The sequence below is a fragment of the Myripristis murdjan genome, chromosome 5 (genome assembly GCF_902150065.1).
Source record: "Myripristis murdjan chromosome 5, fMyrMur1.1, whole genome shotgun sequence".
NCBI classification, from domain to species: Eukaryota; Metazoa; Chordata; class Actinopteri; order Holocentriformes; family Holocentridae; genus Myripristis; species Myripristis murdjan.
In genome coordinates, this window is record NC_043984.1 from 532,659 (window position 1) to 550,041 (window position 17,383).

Consider the following 17,383-nt stretch of genomic DNA (forward strand, 5'->3'; position numbering starts at 1 on the left):
TGTGGGCATATCTTGCCCAGAACTCTGGTGGGATTCATAACAGTGCTTCCTGACTAAACCTCATGGAGTCCACATGGTTCTTGTCCCTGAGCATCATGCCCAAGGCTGCTTTCAATATGTAACCTTTGATGCCAAGGGCTCATGACTCATTGGGAGCTTCATCAGCAGAAAACTGGACTGATTAACAAGTCACCATACAGGGACTATATCAGCAATTTTACATGTTTTGCTGTATATCTACAAAATGTATATACAGTATACAGCATAGATGAGTACACCTCAACAGATTTCTCAGAAAAACAGCTATCTCCCTTTAAAATTAATACTTTCTACGGGATCCTATACAGTAAAATATTCACGCAAATCTGGTTTATTGGTTTTAAAAGGTATTAGTCAGCTCCAAAAACAAAATTGGAACTTTTCAAACAAAATGTTTTATGATCATGGTGCAAAAATGAGTACATCCCAATGAATGTACCTGATAAAATCCTAATTTACAGGCACTGATGGGTTCCAAACTGTATGGTGCTACAATGGCAAGGAGTGCTATGAAAAATGCACGATACCCACAGCAAAGCAAAGGGGGTGTATTCATTTATGCTTAACATTTACCATTTCTGTTCATCATTCCAAAGCAAGCAGTTGTATTTTGTATCTTTTCCAAAGCAAGCAGTTGTATTTTAGAAATACAATATCATCTCTCCTACCTGTTTCCAAAAAAAAAAAAAAAAAAAAAAAAAAATCATATCCTAGTGAAATACTAGGATATGATTTTTTTTAAACTTCAAACTTTCTTCCAACCAGTATTCCATCACCATAATGAAGTTGTCTACAATAATTTTAAAGTAGCACTGTGACGTTTTGATGACTTGAAATTACTTTAAATTGGATAGAGTGCCAAAAAATACAGCCAGTTATCTGTCATTTGGTTTATAACTATTGATGACATTGTTAGCATTAGAAGCAGAACATTATAAGGTGGGTGTCAACCAAAAAATAAAGGGATTTTGATTTTACTTTGTGAAATCTTTAGTATCCACACACGATTTGCAAAATGGTTTGTTGCAAAGTAAAATGTAGGGAAATTGTAGTAAATGGGCTGAGAATTTAAACTTGTATGGTCTTCTAAATAATGCCAGGCAAAAACTCAGGTAAAAACAGATGTGTTAAAAGTTAAATTAGTTATCTGTTAAATTTGTTAACCAGATCAACTTGCTAACAAACAGACACTAACTAATATAAACTATTCTAAAACAAAAATCTGTTAAGATGTGTTAGTGATGACAAAATCAGTTTGTCAAAATCAGCATAGAGTACAGTTGTGTTGAGGCAGTCAAGCTTTGAGCATAGAAACAGTTTCAGTCCAATTAATGTGGACCTCCAATATGGCTGCCAGATGGATTGTACTGTATTGTGTAGTATTGTGTTGTGTTGTGTTGTGTTGTGTGGTGTTGCGTTGCATTGCATTGCGTTGCATTGTTCTCTTCGGTGCTATCTTGCCTTGCATCACCTTAAAGCTTTCTATATGTACTGTATATCTGTCTATATGACCTGCGTGTATACTGCTGTTGCTGCTGCTTGGCTCAGGACGACATATTAGACCTTCAACTCCAGAGAAACCTGGAGTACTTAGACCAACAGGTGGGGGGCCAGACACACACACATACACATGCACAAAGATAATTTACAACATTGTTTGATAGCTGTTAACAAATGCTGTTGTTTTGTTTTGTTTTGTTTTGTTTTGTTTTGTTTTGTTTTGTTTTGTTTTGTTTTGTTTTGTTTTGTTTTGTTTTGTTTTGTTTTGTTTTGTTTTGTTTTGTTTTGTTTTGTTGTTCCAGTGCTGTTTCACAGTTCTTGTTGCACATGGTAATTGTCAGGCCTCAGTTGGACATAAAACTTAACAAGCTTGTCTCTATGACATCTTTTGAATCTATTCTTTGACAAGTGCTGGCTGGTTTAACATTTTTTTCAACTATTTTACTCTATGATTGCATTACTAATGCATGCTGGTGCTAAACAATTGCTCTCTAATTTGCTTGGGGTTTTCTGTCACTTTGTTTTATTTATTCTTTTTAGATACCCTATATTGACAAAATCACAATATTTACTGGTTTTGCTCATTTGCTCATTGATTATACAGGTGATGCTGGGGCAAAGTGCAGATGTGCAGTCTGAACCTGGGAACAATGCTGTTTATATGCAATGGCACCCTGGTGTTCTTCCTCTCTTGCCACTTGTTGATGTCACATTTGACAATGTTACTGTGATAGAGTGGATTTCACTTGTATACACTATAAAATATAGCAAGGAAAAATTACTTAGTTGACTGCAGTGTAATCAGTACTTTGCAGTCAGACAGCTCTCTACTTATCACATATTGAATGAACACCCCTTAACAAATATATATTAATTTTTAAACATTTTTCAGATGAAAAACAAAATTTAAATGTTACTTTCCACTTGACCCGTTGGAGCAAAAAGTTTCTGCATGATTGATGTAGCCCATTTAGAGTTGCTTAATCTTTGTTTTCACAGGTACCTCCTTTCCATGATGTCTACAGCAGAGATCTGCATCCTACATTGAAGCTCAATGAAATTGAAACCAGTGTAAGAGATGCAAGTGTGTGCATATACAGATATATACATCAACACTACGGGTGCAACGGATCACAGAACTCACAGATCATATCACAGTTTTTGAGTCACACATTAGATCATTTTTTGGATCAACAAAAAGAAAGAAAAGAAAAGAAAGGAAAGCTAACATGACAAAGATAACTTTGCCTTCAATTCCTGGGCCAGATTTGTGCCAGTGTGACTCTCATAGAGGGGGCGTGTCTGCACTGGACTCCTCATCTCCAACTCTGCTGTGATACAGTGAGCAGTCACATAGCTTTCTATGACAATGGAGGATGCCTTGGATAATTCCTTGACAATTATTTTCTTTTCCTGTTTCTGATCTGACACGATCTTTGTACTGAAGTGGGTACGCAAGGGGATTTCATAACATAGCTCAAGCACTTTTACCATACTACAGTTGAAAATTAGCTTTGGCTAACACTGACACATTTACAGCTGTTGCAGTTGTTAATTAATGTGTACTGTCCCTGATCAAATAAAAGTCAAATAAATAATCCTTTGGTCTCCACAACAGAGTATGCAGGGAATCTAAGGTGCTCCTGTACAGGTGAATTAAATTATGCTGGAGGCTTATTGAGTTCTTCGGCTCCTCCACTTGCCATGCTGTCACACTGCGCTTGCTGCTGGGATTAGACATGACTCGTTCACCTTAACACACAACCAATTGTCCACGATTAATATGTGTCCCGAACCATGGGGGGTGATCCATTGTAGACACACATGCATGCACAGTATATACACTCCTGATCAAAATCTTAAGACCAGTTGAGAAATTGCAAGAATTTACATTTTGCACTGTTGGATCTTAAGAAGGTTCTAAGTAGAGCTTCAAAATGCAAATGAGTGAGACAAAAAAAAAAAAAAAAATTGATTAAGCAATTTATTGCAGACAACCGTTAAACTGAAATAGGCTGTTCATCAGCTGATCAAAAGTTTAAGACCACTGCCTTTTAAAGCTCAAATCTTCGCAAAAATGTGGATTCAGTGTCATTTTCTGTCAGGTATCCACACTGTCATGACCTCCTGATGGCAAAGGCAAAAAAGATTTCTCTCCTTGAACGTGGTCGGTTTGTTGAGCTGCATAAGCAAGGCCCAACAACAAGGCCCTCACAGCGTGCCATTGCTGCTGAGGTTGGACGCAGTAAGACAGTCATTTTTAACTTCTTAAAAGATCCCGAGGGTTATGGAACAAAAAAGTCAAGTGGTAGACCCCAAAAAATTTCACCGACCCTGAGCCGGAGGATCCAATTGGCTGTCCGTCAAGACACGGGACAATCCTCGGCCCAAATTAAGCTTGTCACTGGTGCCAGCTGCAGTCCCATAACCATCAGACGGCATCTGCGAGAGAAGGGTTTTAAGAACAAAAAACTTCTTCAAAGGCCTCGTCTCCTTCAACGGCACAAAATTGCCCGTTTGGAGTTTGCACAAGAGCACCAAACATAGGACATTGAAAGGTGGAAGAAAGTTTTATTCTCTGATGAGAAAAAATTTAACCTTGACAGTCCTGATGGCTTCCAACGTTACTGGCACGACAAGGACATCTCAGGTAGGATACCTGAGATGTTTTCTACACGGCACAGTGGAGGGGGCGCCATCATGATCTGGGGGGCTTTTTCCTTCAATGGAACAATGGAGCTTCAGGTTGTGCAGAGGCGTCAAACAGCAGCTGGCTATGTGGAGATGTTGCAGGGGGCATCCCTCATGACTGAAGGCCATCATCTGTGTGGTAATGACTGGGTTTTTCAACAGGACAACGCTGCAGTTCACAATGCCCGCCTGACAAAGGACTTCTTCCAGAGAAATAACATCACTCTTTGGAACCATCCTGTGTGTTCCCCTCATCTAAATCCAATTGAGAACATTTGGGGTTGGATGGCAGGGAAGTTTACAGAAATGGACACCAGTTCCAGACAGTGGATGCCCTCCGTGAAGCCATCTTCACCACTTGGAGCAACATTCCCACTAGCCTCCTGGAAACACTAGCATCAAGCATGCTGAAACGAATTTTTGAGGTGATTAACAAGAAAGCTTTTTTGCCTTTGCCATCAGGAGGTCATGACAGTGTGGATACCTGACAGAAAATGACACTGAATCCACATTTTTGCGAAGATTTGAGCTTTTAAAGGCCGTGGTCTTAAACTTTTGATCAGCTGATGAACAGCCTATTTCAGTTTAATGGCTGTTTGCAATAAATTGCTTACTTAATTTTTTTTTGGTCTCACTCCCATTTCTATGTGTATATACCCATAAATAATTCATGCCACCATGCCTTTGACAGAAATACTTAACAAAATTAGCACATGTACAACATGTACTCATACAAACAAATTCCTCTACCTCTCCCCCTAATTTAATTTGTGTTTTCTCCTCCCTCCGATTTAAAATCTATGACCAACCATCATCCTGTACAGAAACTTTTGGGCCGGCTGTGTGAACAGAACCGATTTCTGAAAGACCAGGAGGCCGTAGTCCACAGACTTAGGATGGAAAAGGTACACTGTCTGTGTTTGCCCTTTGATAATACAAGAGAAAATCACATTGTTTTTGAGATTGACTGTTAATATGAAAAAAAAAAAAAAAAATGTGTTGTTTTTTGCTATTCTGAATGCTGGAGTTCCAGCTGTGTTATTTGTGCATGTAAAACTTTTCCTTTAAAAGCAGTAATAGTGTTGAACCTGGCATCTCATCTATTCTCAACACTACTGGCCAAAAGATATATCAGGTATATCAAATTATATTGAGCCCTAATATAATCTTTGGGAATCATAACACATTAATGCTGTCTCATACTTTCCTTGGTTTAGTAATATAACGGAATATATATATATATATATATATATATATACATATATACATACACACACACTACTCACAAAAAGTTAGGGATATTGGGCTTTTGGGTGAAATTTCAGGATGAACCTAAAATGCATTCTAACCTTTACAGGTGAACTTAATGTGACCTTCTGTAAACTTTTGAATGCACATGTCCAACTGTTCAATGTTTCAGTACTTTTTGCACAAGTTGCTGTTCTCTAACAAGGAGTTTAACGGCAAAATTCACATCAGGTGTTTGATGCTCCAGCTCATCGAGGTCGTATCATTAGGGAATGGCTGCTGGAGACTGGGGTACCTCAAATGGAGTGGCCTGCACTTTCTCAGACCTGCATCCCATAGAAAACCTATGGGATCAGCTGAGTCGCCGTGTAGAGGCTCGGAGCTCTGTACCCCAGAACCTCAATGTCCTGAGGGCCGCCCTTCAAGAAGAGTGGGATGCCATGCCTCAGCAGACAATAAGTCGACTTGTGAACAGCATGAGACGTCGCTGTCAAGCTGTAATTGATGCTCAAGGACACATGACAAGTTATTGACACTGACATTTTTTGTTGTGGTATATTCACCACTGTTGTTGGCTTTTGTTTCAAGAAATTGTTTGAGATGAGGAAATCACCAGTGTATGCTTCTACTTAAATGCCCTACTTTCATGATATAATATCACTGTAGCGTGAACTTTTTATATTTTCCATAAATTTCACCCAAAAGCCAAATATCCCTAACTTTTTGTGAGTAGTATATATATATATATATATATATATATATATATATACACAATATAAAACATGTAATGTTATAACTGGGTGAAATTATAACTCTAATTCACATGATATCAGTGTATTAGTCGCCCATGTAAGTTGTTCAGGCACATGGCTTCATGACCTGAAGTGAAAGGAAGGTCAAATTTTTTAGTAAATCTCACTCATCCAATAGCTAACTGAATCTTATTTTGAAGTCTTCCCCACACTCCACTCTAAGTGTAAGGCCTAGTCCCCCAGCAAGGTTAAGAATTGCTAAGAGTAACCTTACTTAAAATGCTAAAAAAAAAATTCTCAAAGGCTCAAATCTGGGGCGGCACGGTGGTGTAGTGGTTAGCACTGGCACCTCACATTAAGAAGGTCCTGGGTTTGATTCCCACCCAGGGAATCAAAGCCAATCAAACCCAGGAATCAAGTTTGCATGTTCTCCCTGTGTCTGCGTGGGTTTCCGCTGGGCACTCCAGTTTCCTCCCACCGTCCAGGTGAATTGTCAGGTTAGGTGAATTGGAGATGAGACTAAATTGCCTCTAGGTGTGTGTGTGTGTGAATGTCATTGTTTGTCTGTCTGCCCTGCAATGGACTGGCAACCTGTTCGGGGTGTTTCCCTGCCTCCCGCCCAATGAGTGCTGGGATAGGCTCCAGCAACCCCCTGTCACCCTTGTGAGGATAAGCGGTTTAGATGATGGATGGATGGCTAAAATGTGGCTTTGGAGGCCACTTTGATCGATTCTTAGGTGCATTGTAGATTTGACTGAAAGAGGGCAGGGAAGCTCACTCCAAGTAACCACTTACACTCCTGTTGTGGCTGCTCTTCCCAGGACAGCTTAGAAGGGGCATTGGTGGCCACACATCAGGAGATGGAGCTATATCGCAACCAGCCGCGGACCATGGAAAAACTGCAGTTCAAGAAGGAAACCCTGCAGAATCAGCTTATCAACATCAGAGGAGAGCTCTCACAGGCCTCCAGTGTAAAAGGCTTCATTGTGATACACAACCACATTGGTCGATACCATTCAGACTTTGACAGTGGTCAACAATTCATTAAAGCTTGTGCAGAAAACAGAATTGCTTATATTGTTACATTTATCCTTCATTTAATCAGCTAGTGTCAATATGATGCAGATGAAGTGTCACAGTCACTTGAGAATAAAGAATATTCATAAAATTGATCATGAAAACACAGTACAGGTCAGCTGCACGTCAGCGGTCACATCGGTAACATACATGTTAAAACATAAAAAACTGCATTATGCAAAGCAGTTCCAAATATTGTAAAGAATATGAAACTGTATATCACTACTTTAAAAATCACTGAAAGAGACAAGAAATTCCAATGTCTTTTGCAATCTGCTTCATGTTTGGGACAGTTGTGATTTATCAAACTACAGACATAAGTAGTGTAATATGCTGATGTAATATTGAAATATTTTTAGAGAGAAAATTGACAAACATATTCCTGCATTTCATTGTATTATCACAGGCTTTAACAACCACACGTATGGAGTTTGAAGCGTTAGAGGATGAGGCCAATGCTATCCACGGAGACCTATGGGAGCAACTTAATGCAGGAGGGCAGGTAAACACATGCAGCCTATTCCACCAGTTCTGATTAATCTCTAAAGCAGACTAGTTCGAGCATAAAGTCTCACTAAGGTTGAGTGTATGCATCACTAACATTTTAAAGTTTCATTAACTGATACAGTGCATTCAGAAAGTATTCAGACCCCCCTCACTTCTTTCACTTTTGTTATGTTGTAGCCTGATGCTACAATCACTTTCATTTTTTCTCTCATTAATCTACACTCAGTACCCCATAATGACAAAGTGAAAACAGAATTGTAGATTTTTTTTTTGTAAATTTATTAAAAAGGAAAAACTGAAATATCACATTGACATAAGTATTCAGACCCTTTACTCAGTACTTAGTTGGCAGCAATTACAGCCTTACAGCAGTCTTTTTGGGTATGATGCAGCAAGTTTTTGCACACCTATATTGTGGGATTTTCTGCCATTCTTCTTTGCAAATCTTCTCAAGCTGTCAGGTTCGATGGGACCTTCGGCGGACAACCATTTTCAGGTCTCTCCAGAGACGTTCGATACTACTCTAGGATATTCTAAGACATTCACAGAGTTGTCTCTAAGCCACTCCTGTGTTGTATTCGCTGTGTGCTTAGGGTCATTGTCATGTTGGAAGGTGAACCTTCGGCCCAGCCTGAGGTCCTGAGTGCTGTGGAACAGGTTTTCATTGAGGATATCTCTGTACTTTGCTCCATTTAGCTTTCCCTCATTGAGGTCAATGCAATTTTAGTCTTGCAGACGAAGATTTTTAAGCTTCGGTGCTTCAGTGACCTTCACCAGCCTTCCCTGGATAGTAATCTAATCAGGTTTATTGAATGAAGTTTACTACAGTGAGCCAGAGAGGTCAGTGTTACACCTCGGTGAGTTAGATAGATAGATAGATACTTTATTCATCCCGCAGGAAATTCACATTCATCCCGCAGGAAATTCGCATAGTTAGGGGAAGAAAATGACAGAAACGGGAAAGAGCATGCAGGGGGATGGTATTGGCCAGGTGATGAGCGGTGCCTGGTTTCCTTCAGACATAATGTTTGGAATTTAGGCCAAACAGTTCAATCTTGGTGTCATCATACCAGAGAATCTTGTTTCTCACAGTCTGAGAGTTTTTCACGTGCTTTTTGCCAACTCCAAGCGAGCTTTCATGTGTTTTGCACTGAGGAGAGGCTTCCGTCTAGCCATTCTGCCATAAAGCTCAGATCAGTGGAGGGCCACAGGATCTATGCCGCTCAGTCAGAGTGACCATCTGGTTCCTACTAACCTTTCTTACCAAGGCCCTTCTCCCATTATTACTCAGTTTGGCCGGGCGACCAGCTCTTGGGGGAGGAGTCCTGGTTGTGCCAAACTTCTTCCATTTGAGAATTATGGAGGCCACTGTGCTCTTGGGACCCTTCAGTGCAGCAGAATTGTTTTTGTAACCTTCCCCAGATCTGTGCCTTACAACAATCCTGTCTCTGAGCTCTGATATGCATTGTCAGCTGTGAGGCCTTCTATAGAGAGGTGTATGCAAATCATCCTTCCAAATCATGTCCAATCAATTTAATTTGCCACAGGTGAACTCTAATCAAGCTGTAGAAACATCTCAGCAACCATCAAGAGAAATGGGAGGCACCTAAGCTAAATTTCAAGTGTTGTTGCAAAGGGTCTGAATACATATGTCAGTGTGATGTTTCAGTTTTTCCTTTTTAATAAATTTGCAAAATTTTCTAAAATTCTGTTTTCATTTTGTCATTATAGGGTACTGAGTGTAGATTAATGAGAGAAAAGACTGCAACATAACAAAAGTGAAGGGGGTCTCAATACTTCCTGAATGCACAGTCCATTCGATGTAAGGTCCACTGTAAAATAGACATTGGCATGGAGCATCAGTTTGACAGGTGGGAAAACTTGCTGTAATATAATGCATACTACTCAAAACTAGGGATGGCATTTGATAACATTTTAGCGATTCCGATTCCATGATCGAATCTGCTTTTCCATTCGATACTTTAACGATTCTCTTATCGAATCTCACTAGGCAAGGGGAAGAAAAAAAAGTACAAATGGGTTTATTTGTATTAACTTTCTTTTATATCATTGTGTTGTTAAAATGCCACAACTCCTGTCCATTCAAATGACTTTTACACAACTACTTTTGAGTGTTCAAATTATTGAAATATTTATTAAATAACTGTACAAAACTGTACAAAACATATAGCCATTTTTTTCTCAATCTGGGTACAAATGACACTCACACAATAGACAGGGTCTCGAGGAGTTTACCTTCAACAACAGATGACGCGCTAGCTTTAGCCGCACTCCTGCTGCTGCTTGGTTGAGATTCATTAACGTTAGCATCAGGGCTCCAGACTAACTTTTTCACAGGTAGCACTGGTGCCACCTAGCTTTTCATTTAGTAGCACCAAAAGAAATTAAGTAGCACCATATTTTTCTTTGTATAGCGTGTTATTAATGCATGACCTTATCATGTTGATGAAATTTAAAGATTAAAAATGACCCAAACTTGTCTGCAAAATATTTTAATTTGAACTTTACATTTCTCTGCAGCAGCAGTACAAAATAGATCATCTTCTTCATATAAACAAAACATAAAAATGAAAGTAGGGATGTCCCGATCACGTTTTTTTGCCCATGAGTCCAAGTCATTTGATTTTGAGTATCTGCCGATACCGAGTCCCGATCCGATACTTCAATAAAACCAGGAAATGATATGTTATTAATGATTGAACAAAATGACAAGAGGGTGCATTAGTAATTATTTCACCTGAGGGTTGACAGAGTACTTTTTACTGTAACAGTATGTTAAATTATTATTTGTTTTAACAATGTAAATTGCTTATCAAACAGACCTAACAATTCAGCTACCAATGAAAGAGCAGTAGTATGCATGTGATAACATAGATTGAAAAATAAGCCAAAGTGATACCTCTTCTCTGAATAGACAAGCTAAGCCAGTGTGCTGCTGTTAGCCAGTGAAAATAGAGCGGAATGGCAACTCTTCAATTTGCTACACAGTCTATGTCAGTGCGCTGCTGTAGCTGGAAAGTTTCTTTGCCTTTTGGACTCGGTTTCCGAGTCCAAAATTCGCTTGTCGCTTCCCTATTTTCAGACCCTCCAGCATCAACAGCCTCTTCTGACACATTCTTTTTCTTAAAATAATTAACGACAGACCGCTTCATCTTCTTTGTTTAGTTTTTTTTAGCGGGATCGTCGGTGATCATTCAGTGAGCGCGCTGCGTGTAAGCGCGCGTGTACGTCTGTGCACGTCACGCATTAAGACAGACAGGCAGGCAGAGACAGGGAGCTAGAGAGAGGAGAGATGGGAGTCGCAGGAATGAGCCAGAAAGTAGCCTAATATTTTTATTATCAACCACAACCATTACTGCACTAACATAGCCACAGGAGTGATGAGAGAAAAAAAAAAGATTCTTTTTTTCACTCGTCCTCCTGCAAGTAGCACCGGCGCGACCTAATTAAATTTTAACTCGCACCTTAAAAAATTAGGTCGCATATGCGACCTAATAGGTTGCACGCTGGAGCCCTGGTTAGCATCACTCCGGAGCGTATCGAAAACGTGACATTCCTGCAAAGTAATTGCATGCTGTGTGGACAAATGTTTCTGCATGCTGCTACTACTTCCTCCCTTTGTCGAAATAGAAGATTTGCAAGTGCTATAAGTGGCTCTGTTGTCTTTCCGCTTGAAGTATAACCAAACTTTTGAACGGCTCTGCATCAACGTCATGCTGACTTTATAGCAACGCAGCATGTGTATGACGTCATAGCACATGCACAGTGGACTCAATAGTGGAATCGTTAAGTACTTCAGCAAATGAGTCCAAGGATTCGGACCACTGATAATCGGTTCTTAACAAGAACCAGTCCTCGCATCCCATCCCTATTCAAAACACAGCAACCCAAAATATAACTTCAATAAGAAACAAATAAAAGCAATAACAGGCCACAGCCTCACACATACATTTTATAGATATTACACACAACATGCAAAATCAGTGGTACAGTCCTTAAAAGGTTGTGCAGGTAACTTTTTTTGTTCAGATCCATTCAGGATGAACAAACAACCCATTACCTCAAGGAAACATCATGATCTCAGTCCAGTGATGTCCTGTGCAGTTATGCAGCTCAACTCAACTTTTCTTTACAACTCTTCCTCTCTCTATGTGTCTCACTCTGCTGTCTGTGTCATTGTTATTACAGAGTGAAATGGTTCATAGGCACATTCAAAAGGAGTTTTGGAGAGTCCAGGATGTGTTAGAGGGACTACATAAGAATAACTCATCCAGAGGCACTGACACAGCCAAGCACAGAGGTAACACAGCTGTACTCAAATACAATGAAAACTCTATGTTTTGTTGAAAATGGGTAGTACCAGTGTAACTGTCATGCACATTATTATGATTCTCTCCATACCACCATTCTCTGTTTTCTCCAACAGTGGCCAGCGGTGCATCAGGCTCCTTTAGTACCAATAGTCCAGCCAGTCCCCTGAGCTCAGTAAGCCTCACAAGTCCACTCAGTCCTTTCTCCCCAGTGCCCGGCTCCCAGGCCTCCCCTACTAAACAGCTGGGCGTGGAGGTAAGCACCAGACACACCCAGCCAGGGGCCAACCCCAACCTCAACCCTGAACAGCAGAGTAGCACTAGTATCCACTCAGACTCCAGCACAGACCTTGAAGTCCCTAGATATTCCAGTTCTAAACCTCATCCTACCTCTTGTCCAGGCCCCCATCTGAAAACTGATCCTAAATCTGATCCTAAATCCAGTTCTAGACTCAAAAGCTACAAGTCAAGCCCCCATGCAAATCTTGTAAATTGCTATAATTGTGAAACCCAAACGAGCCAAAAACAGCCTCTGCAGATGACAGCCACCCATGAACATATGATTCCTCAGGACACCATAGCTCTCGGGGAACCCTCATACAGATTTGTAGAGAAGGCAGACCAAAACCCCAAGTATAGAACCAAAACAGATTTCAACAAAAATATAAATCCAGCCAAAGTGAGTGCTGTAGAACAGACTGTATTCCACCGAGGGCAACACCAGGACTCTGTCCAGACCACCAGATTTAACAATTATCATTCAGACACAATGCAGACTCATCTTGACCATCAGCAAGTCATGATTGGCCACAGAAAAGATGTCTATCCAGACTCTCACCCTCCACCTCTCTCAACTACTTTCCATAATGGCCTCAGGTACCAGTCTTCCAACAGACGCTTTTCTACCCCAGAATCACAGATCTTTGTTTTTCAAGATTCATATCAGGCTAACCTGTTCACATTAAGCTGTGGCCCAGACAATTATCCACCCTCATTGCTGCCCCCATGTTTAAGAGCTGCTAGCCCTGAAACCCAGCACCATTGCCAGTTGGCCTATCGGGCACGGCTTCGTGACAGGCCGCTCACCTATCCTAACAATCAGTTAGACCTTGGCAATAGTTTCAACCCAAAGCTCCGTCCCATACCACAGTCTGTTTCGCACAGAAAGCAGCCAGGTAAAGTGTTCATGCAGACCCATCTTTAAACCTGCTAGATATGATAATAAATGCTAATAAATATCCACCCGTTGCTGGTTAGGGTTAGGGTTCCCAATTCAGTCAATTTCAATTGGTAATTCTGAAAAGATAGAAACATAGAATAGAATAGAATAGAATAGAATAGAATACAAAGCTTTATTTGTCATTGCATGTTACCATACAACGAAATTACATGATCTCTTGTAAAAAAGACGTCCCATGCACACATGACATACATACTGACTCACACATTCACATACTAAAACAGGTAAAAGTGCTCATAGTTATGAACTTAAATAATAAGAGTATTAAAACATATTGCACATCATCCCTAAAAGCAGTTATTGCACATCAGTCACATCAGTCCATCTGTAGAGCTGCCGTTATGATTGTTGTGGTGGTGGGAAGGAGATCAGGGGTGGGAGTTCAGTCCGTGTATGGCAGTGGTATAAAAACTGTTCCTCCAGATATGGCTTTTCAGGGCCCTGAAGTGTCTTCCAGAAGGTAGCAGAGTGAACAGGTGTTGAACAGGGTGGGTCCTGTCTTTAACAATCCTGCTAGCTCTGCTGTGGCAGCGTGACCTGTAGATGATGGGGGGTGGGGGCTCTGGAGAGCTGCCTTATCTGCTGCTGAACAGTTACCGTACCAGGCTGTGATGCTGTATGTTAGTATGCTCTCCACTGAGCAGTGGTAGAAAGACTTCAAAAGTCTGTGGGGGGTTGTTTTTCCTCATTGTCCTGAGACTACAGTCTCTGTTTTGCTTTTTTTAACCAGAGTCGTGGAGTGTACTGTCCACTTGAGGTCCTCACTGATGTGGGTTCCCAGGAATCTAAAACTGGAGACCCTCTCTACCTCCACCCCTCCTATTGTGAGTGGCAGGTGCTCCCTCTGCTGCCGTCTGAAGTCTATGAGGAGCTCCTTTGTCTTTTTGATGTTGAGCTCCAAGTTGTTCGCTGCACACCATTCTGTCAGTTTGCAGACCTCATCTCTGTAAGCTGTCTCGTCGCTGTTACAGCTGAGTCCCACCACTGTTGTGTCGTCTGCGAACTTTATGATTGCATTTGTGAGATGTTTGGGTGTGCAGTCGTGTGTATAGAGGGAGTAGAGGGCGGGGCTAAGCACACAGCCAAGTGGTGCACCTGTGCTGAGGGTCAGGCTTGAGGAGTTGTACGGGCCCAGTCTCACTGTCTGTGGGCGGTTGGTTAGAAAGTCCTTGATCCACAAGCACAGTTGGTTACTGAGACCAAGTTCCTGTAGTTTGCTGACCAGCCTGCTGGGTATGATTCCAGCCTGCTGGGGATGATTAGAGCTCTCAGCCACTGCACCTGCACGCGCCGCCATCTTCACTCACATATAGTGTTTTTCCAATGTCTTAAGTAGCAACCACAGAGAATCCCTTTTCTCTACTCATATGGAGATGGGAAAAACTAGTTGAAAAAGCCACTGGTGCCATGAAAACAACTTGATTGACCATGCAGGCTTTGTCTACCTTTTCAGTAGTTTGTTAGATTGCACTTCCATGATTTTTTCTCCCCTTTTGTCAGTCTTTTTAATGAATCACATCATATTGAACAGAATGGTCTAAGTCTGATTTTCATGAAGTCTTTTGGAAATTGATTTAATAAGGTTCAGCTGGAAGCCAGAATATTTTGACTTGTTTAATTGTGCTATCTCTAAAAGAAATAGCATAGGCACTTTTTGTTTATCTCAGTATTGCAGCAAACTAAACCTTCTGTCATACAAAAGGCTTTGCGTGAATAAAGCTAACCATGGGACCTGCTATTCTTTTTGTAAGTGCCATTTTTTTTCAGTATACTGTCAACCAAATTAAATCTATTAACTGCACAGCTAATTTAGGTAACTGGTTTTAAGACATCTTGTTTGGTTTATTTAAGCAGTGATGAAAAATTTAAGATAAATATTCAGCTGTTAATTGCTTAACCTGGTGCTGCAATAGAGGATATAAGTCTGATCAAATTATGGAAAAATACATAATGCACACATGCCTTTCATAAACAGTGCTGACTTAACTAATCCAGATTTAGGTTTGCCCTAGAGTCAGGTTATTTTTAACAGGCTTATGAAATAGCTAGGAAACAATAATATTGTTTAGCACAGACCATTCTCACAGTGATGCATTATTCCCTTCGGTGCACTGCATAAATACAAATATGAATTCACAGTAGCTGTTAGGGTTGTTAGGCATTTCATTGGCTGCCTGTGGTCTCTCACTCCCTTAACATGGAGTTATCACTCCATTCCACAGAATCATTCCCATGAGTCCTTCCTGCTCTGCACTCTGCCTGGCTTGTTGTCAATCCTCCTGATGCACAGCACTCTCTCTCCCTCCTATTCTTCCAACTCTTCCTGTCCCTTGTCCTGCTCTCTCTCTCCCTGTTCCTCTTGCCCTATTGGTGGTTTAGGAAATTGGCCCACCAAGGCCTCCTCTCCCTAAATCCTACTACCCTCTGGAGCCTTCCCCTACCTTTCCTCCTTCCATTCCCCCCCTGCCCTATGACAGCGCCGCCTGGCTACGCAGCTTGGGCTTCGATGATGGTTACCTTGATGATGAAGACTCTCACACCAGAAAGGTATTTGAGGGACAGGAGAGTGTTTGTGCCCCTGTACAGCCCTCACTTCAACCCAATCTCAACTGTTGTTGGAACTCCAACACCGCCACCTTTAACCTAAAGGTGGTATTTCCCTTTTGTCAAACTTTCATTCACCCCCATTTTCAGTCTTTTCTCCTTCCAGACCTCTCCATATGGTCAAGTTTTTCTTCATTCATTTTGTCCACTTGTATTTGCTGTCACGAAACACTTTCAGAAGTGTCTGCTCCCCATATAGAGATCTCTTTTGATGGCTGTGACACTTTGGAACAAATTAATGCTGTTTTGGGTATAACATTCAGTTCATAATGGAGCTCTTTTGATTGTCAGGCAAATATACTCTAGCCTAGGCTGAGTAACACTATAATCAAGGAGTTTGCCATAGTCACAATCCTCATGCTCTCTATGTGCCCATTTATGTAATGTCTTCATAGTTGACATGGTCATGCTGGTAACTGTGTCTTTGAGGTAGTGGTTGTTTCTGTCATTACAGGTATTACCCATCAGTTTAACATAATGCCCTCATTGCTAACCACATGAATGCATTACATCTAATGCTTTCAAAGTCTCTCTTACTACAATAAACAGTTGGAATGAGTAGCATATCTCCACCACCTTAATGTTGTTTTGTGTGTTTGTTTGTTTGTCTGCTGTAATGTAAACAACAATTGAAAAAACAAACAAACAAAAAAAACAAAAAAAAACAATGACCGGTTCCCTGCCTTGCAGCCGAAGTTTGCAGAGTGGACAAGTAGTAATGGAGGGCAGGATCAGGACCAGGAAAGGCAATCCACTATGAATAAAGGTAATTTTAAGCAAAGTTTTGTGTATAGAGAAGTTTGCATGTGGTATCACTGGTCACATAAGACCAATTACTGTTCCTCTCCAAGGCATTGAGCCATTATTGCTTTCTCAATGAGGTCTCTGAATTTCAGATTTAAAATTAAATTTGTAATTCAAATCAAAATTCCATCTTTGAAGAGTGACTGTAATCAAGTGTGATGTATAGGATGCATAGGATATGCACCTAATAAGGGTAATGTTAATAGTTTGTAATCCTATCCATATAGTTGTGTTTGCTGCTCCATGTGAGTGTAATGTCCATCCATCCATCCATTTTCTACTGCTTATCCGGCACCGGGTGGTGATGGTGGCAGTAGGCAGAGGAGATCAGCCCAGTTGGTCCTTTCTGAGGCCACATCCACTAGCTCCTCCTGGGTGTTCCCAGGGGGTTCCCAGGCCAGCTGGGATACATAATTCATCTAGTGTGTCCTGGAACTTCTCCAAGGTCCCTTCTCTCGACAGGGAAGGAGTGAATAGATCCAACTTGGTGGATATATTACACCACATACATACAGCAGCAAATATAACTATATCGGTAAAAATACGAAGTATCACTGTAAGCCACAGAGCCACAAAGCCACTAAAGCCAC

General features: G+C 40.9%; 1 protein-coding gene across 4 annotated transcripts in view; it reads left to right on the forward strand.

Moving 5' to 3' along the window:
- Positions 1 to 17,383, forward strand: part of plekha6 (pleckstrin homology domain containing, family A member 6) — a 159,188-nt gene that overhangs the window by 113,038 nt on the left and 28,767 nt on the right. For all 4 annotated transcript variants that reach the window (XM_030051586.1, XM_030051587.1, XM_030051589.1 and 1 more), the window contains 9 exons: positions 1,588 to 1,641; positions 2,539 to 2,610; positions 5,055 to 5,135; positions 7,052 to 7,201; positions 7,714 to 7,809; positions 12,024 to 12,135; positions 12,262 to 12,401; positions 15,765 to 15,932; positions 16,680 to 16,755. In XM_030051586.1, coding sequence (XP_029907446.1) covers positions 1,588 to 1,641; positions 2,539 to 2,610; positions 5,055 to 5,135; positions 7,052 to 7,201; positions 7,714 to 7,809; positions 12,024 to 12,135; positions 12,262 to 12,401; positions 15,765 to 15,932; positions 16,680 to 16,755 — 949 coding nt within the window. The remainder of the gene's footprint in view (positions 1 to 1,587; positions 1,642 to 2,538; positions 2,611 to 5,054; positions 5,136 to 7,051; positions 7,202 to 7,713; positions 7,810 to 12,023; positions 12,136 to 12,261; positions 12,402 to 15,764; positions 15,933 to 16,679; positions 16,756 to 17,383) is intronic.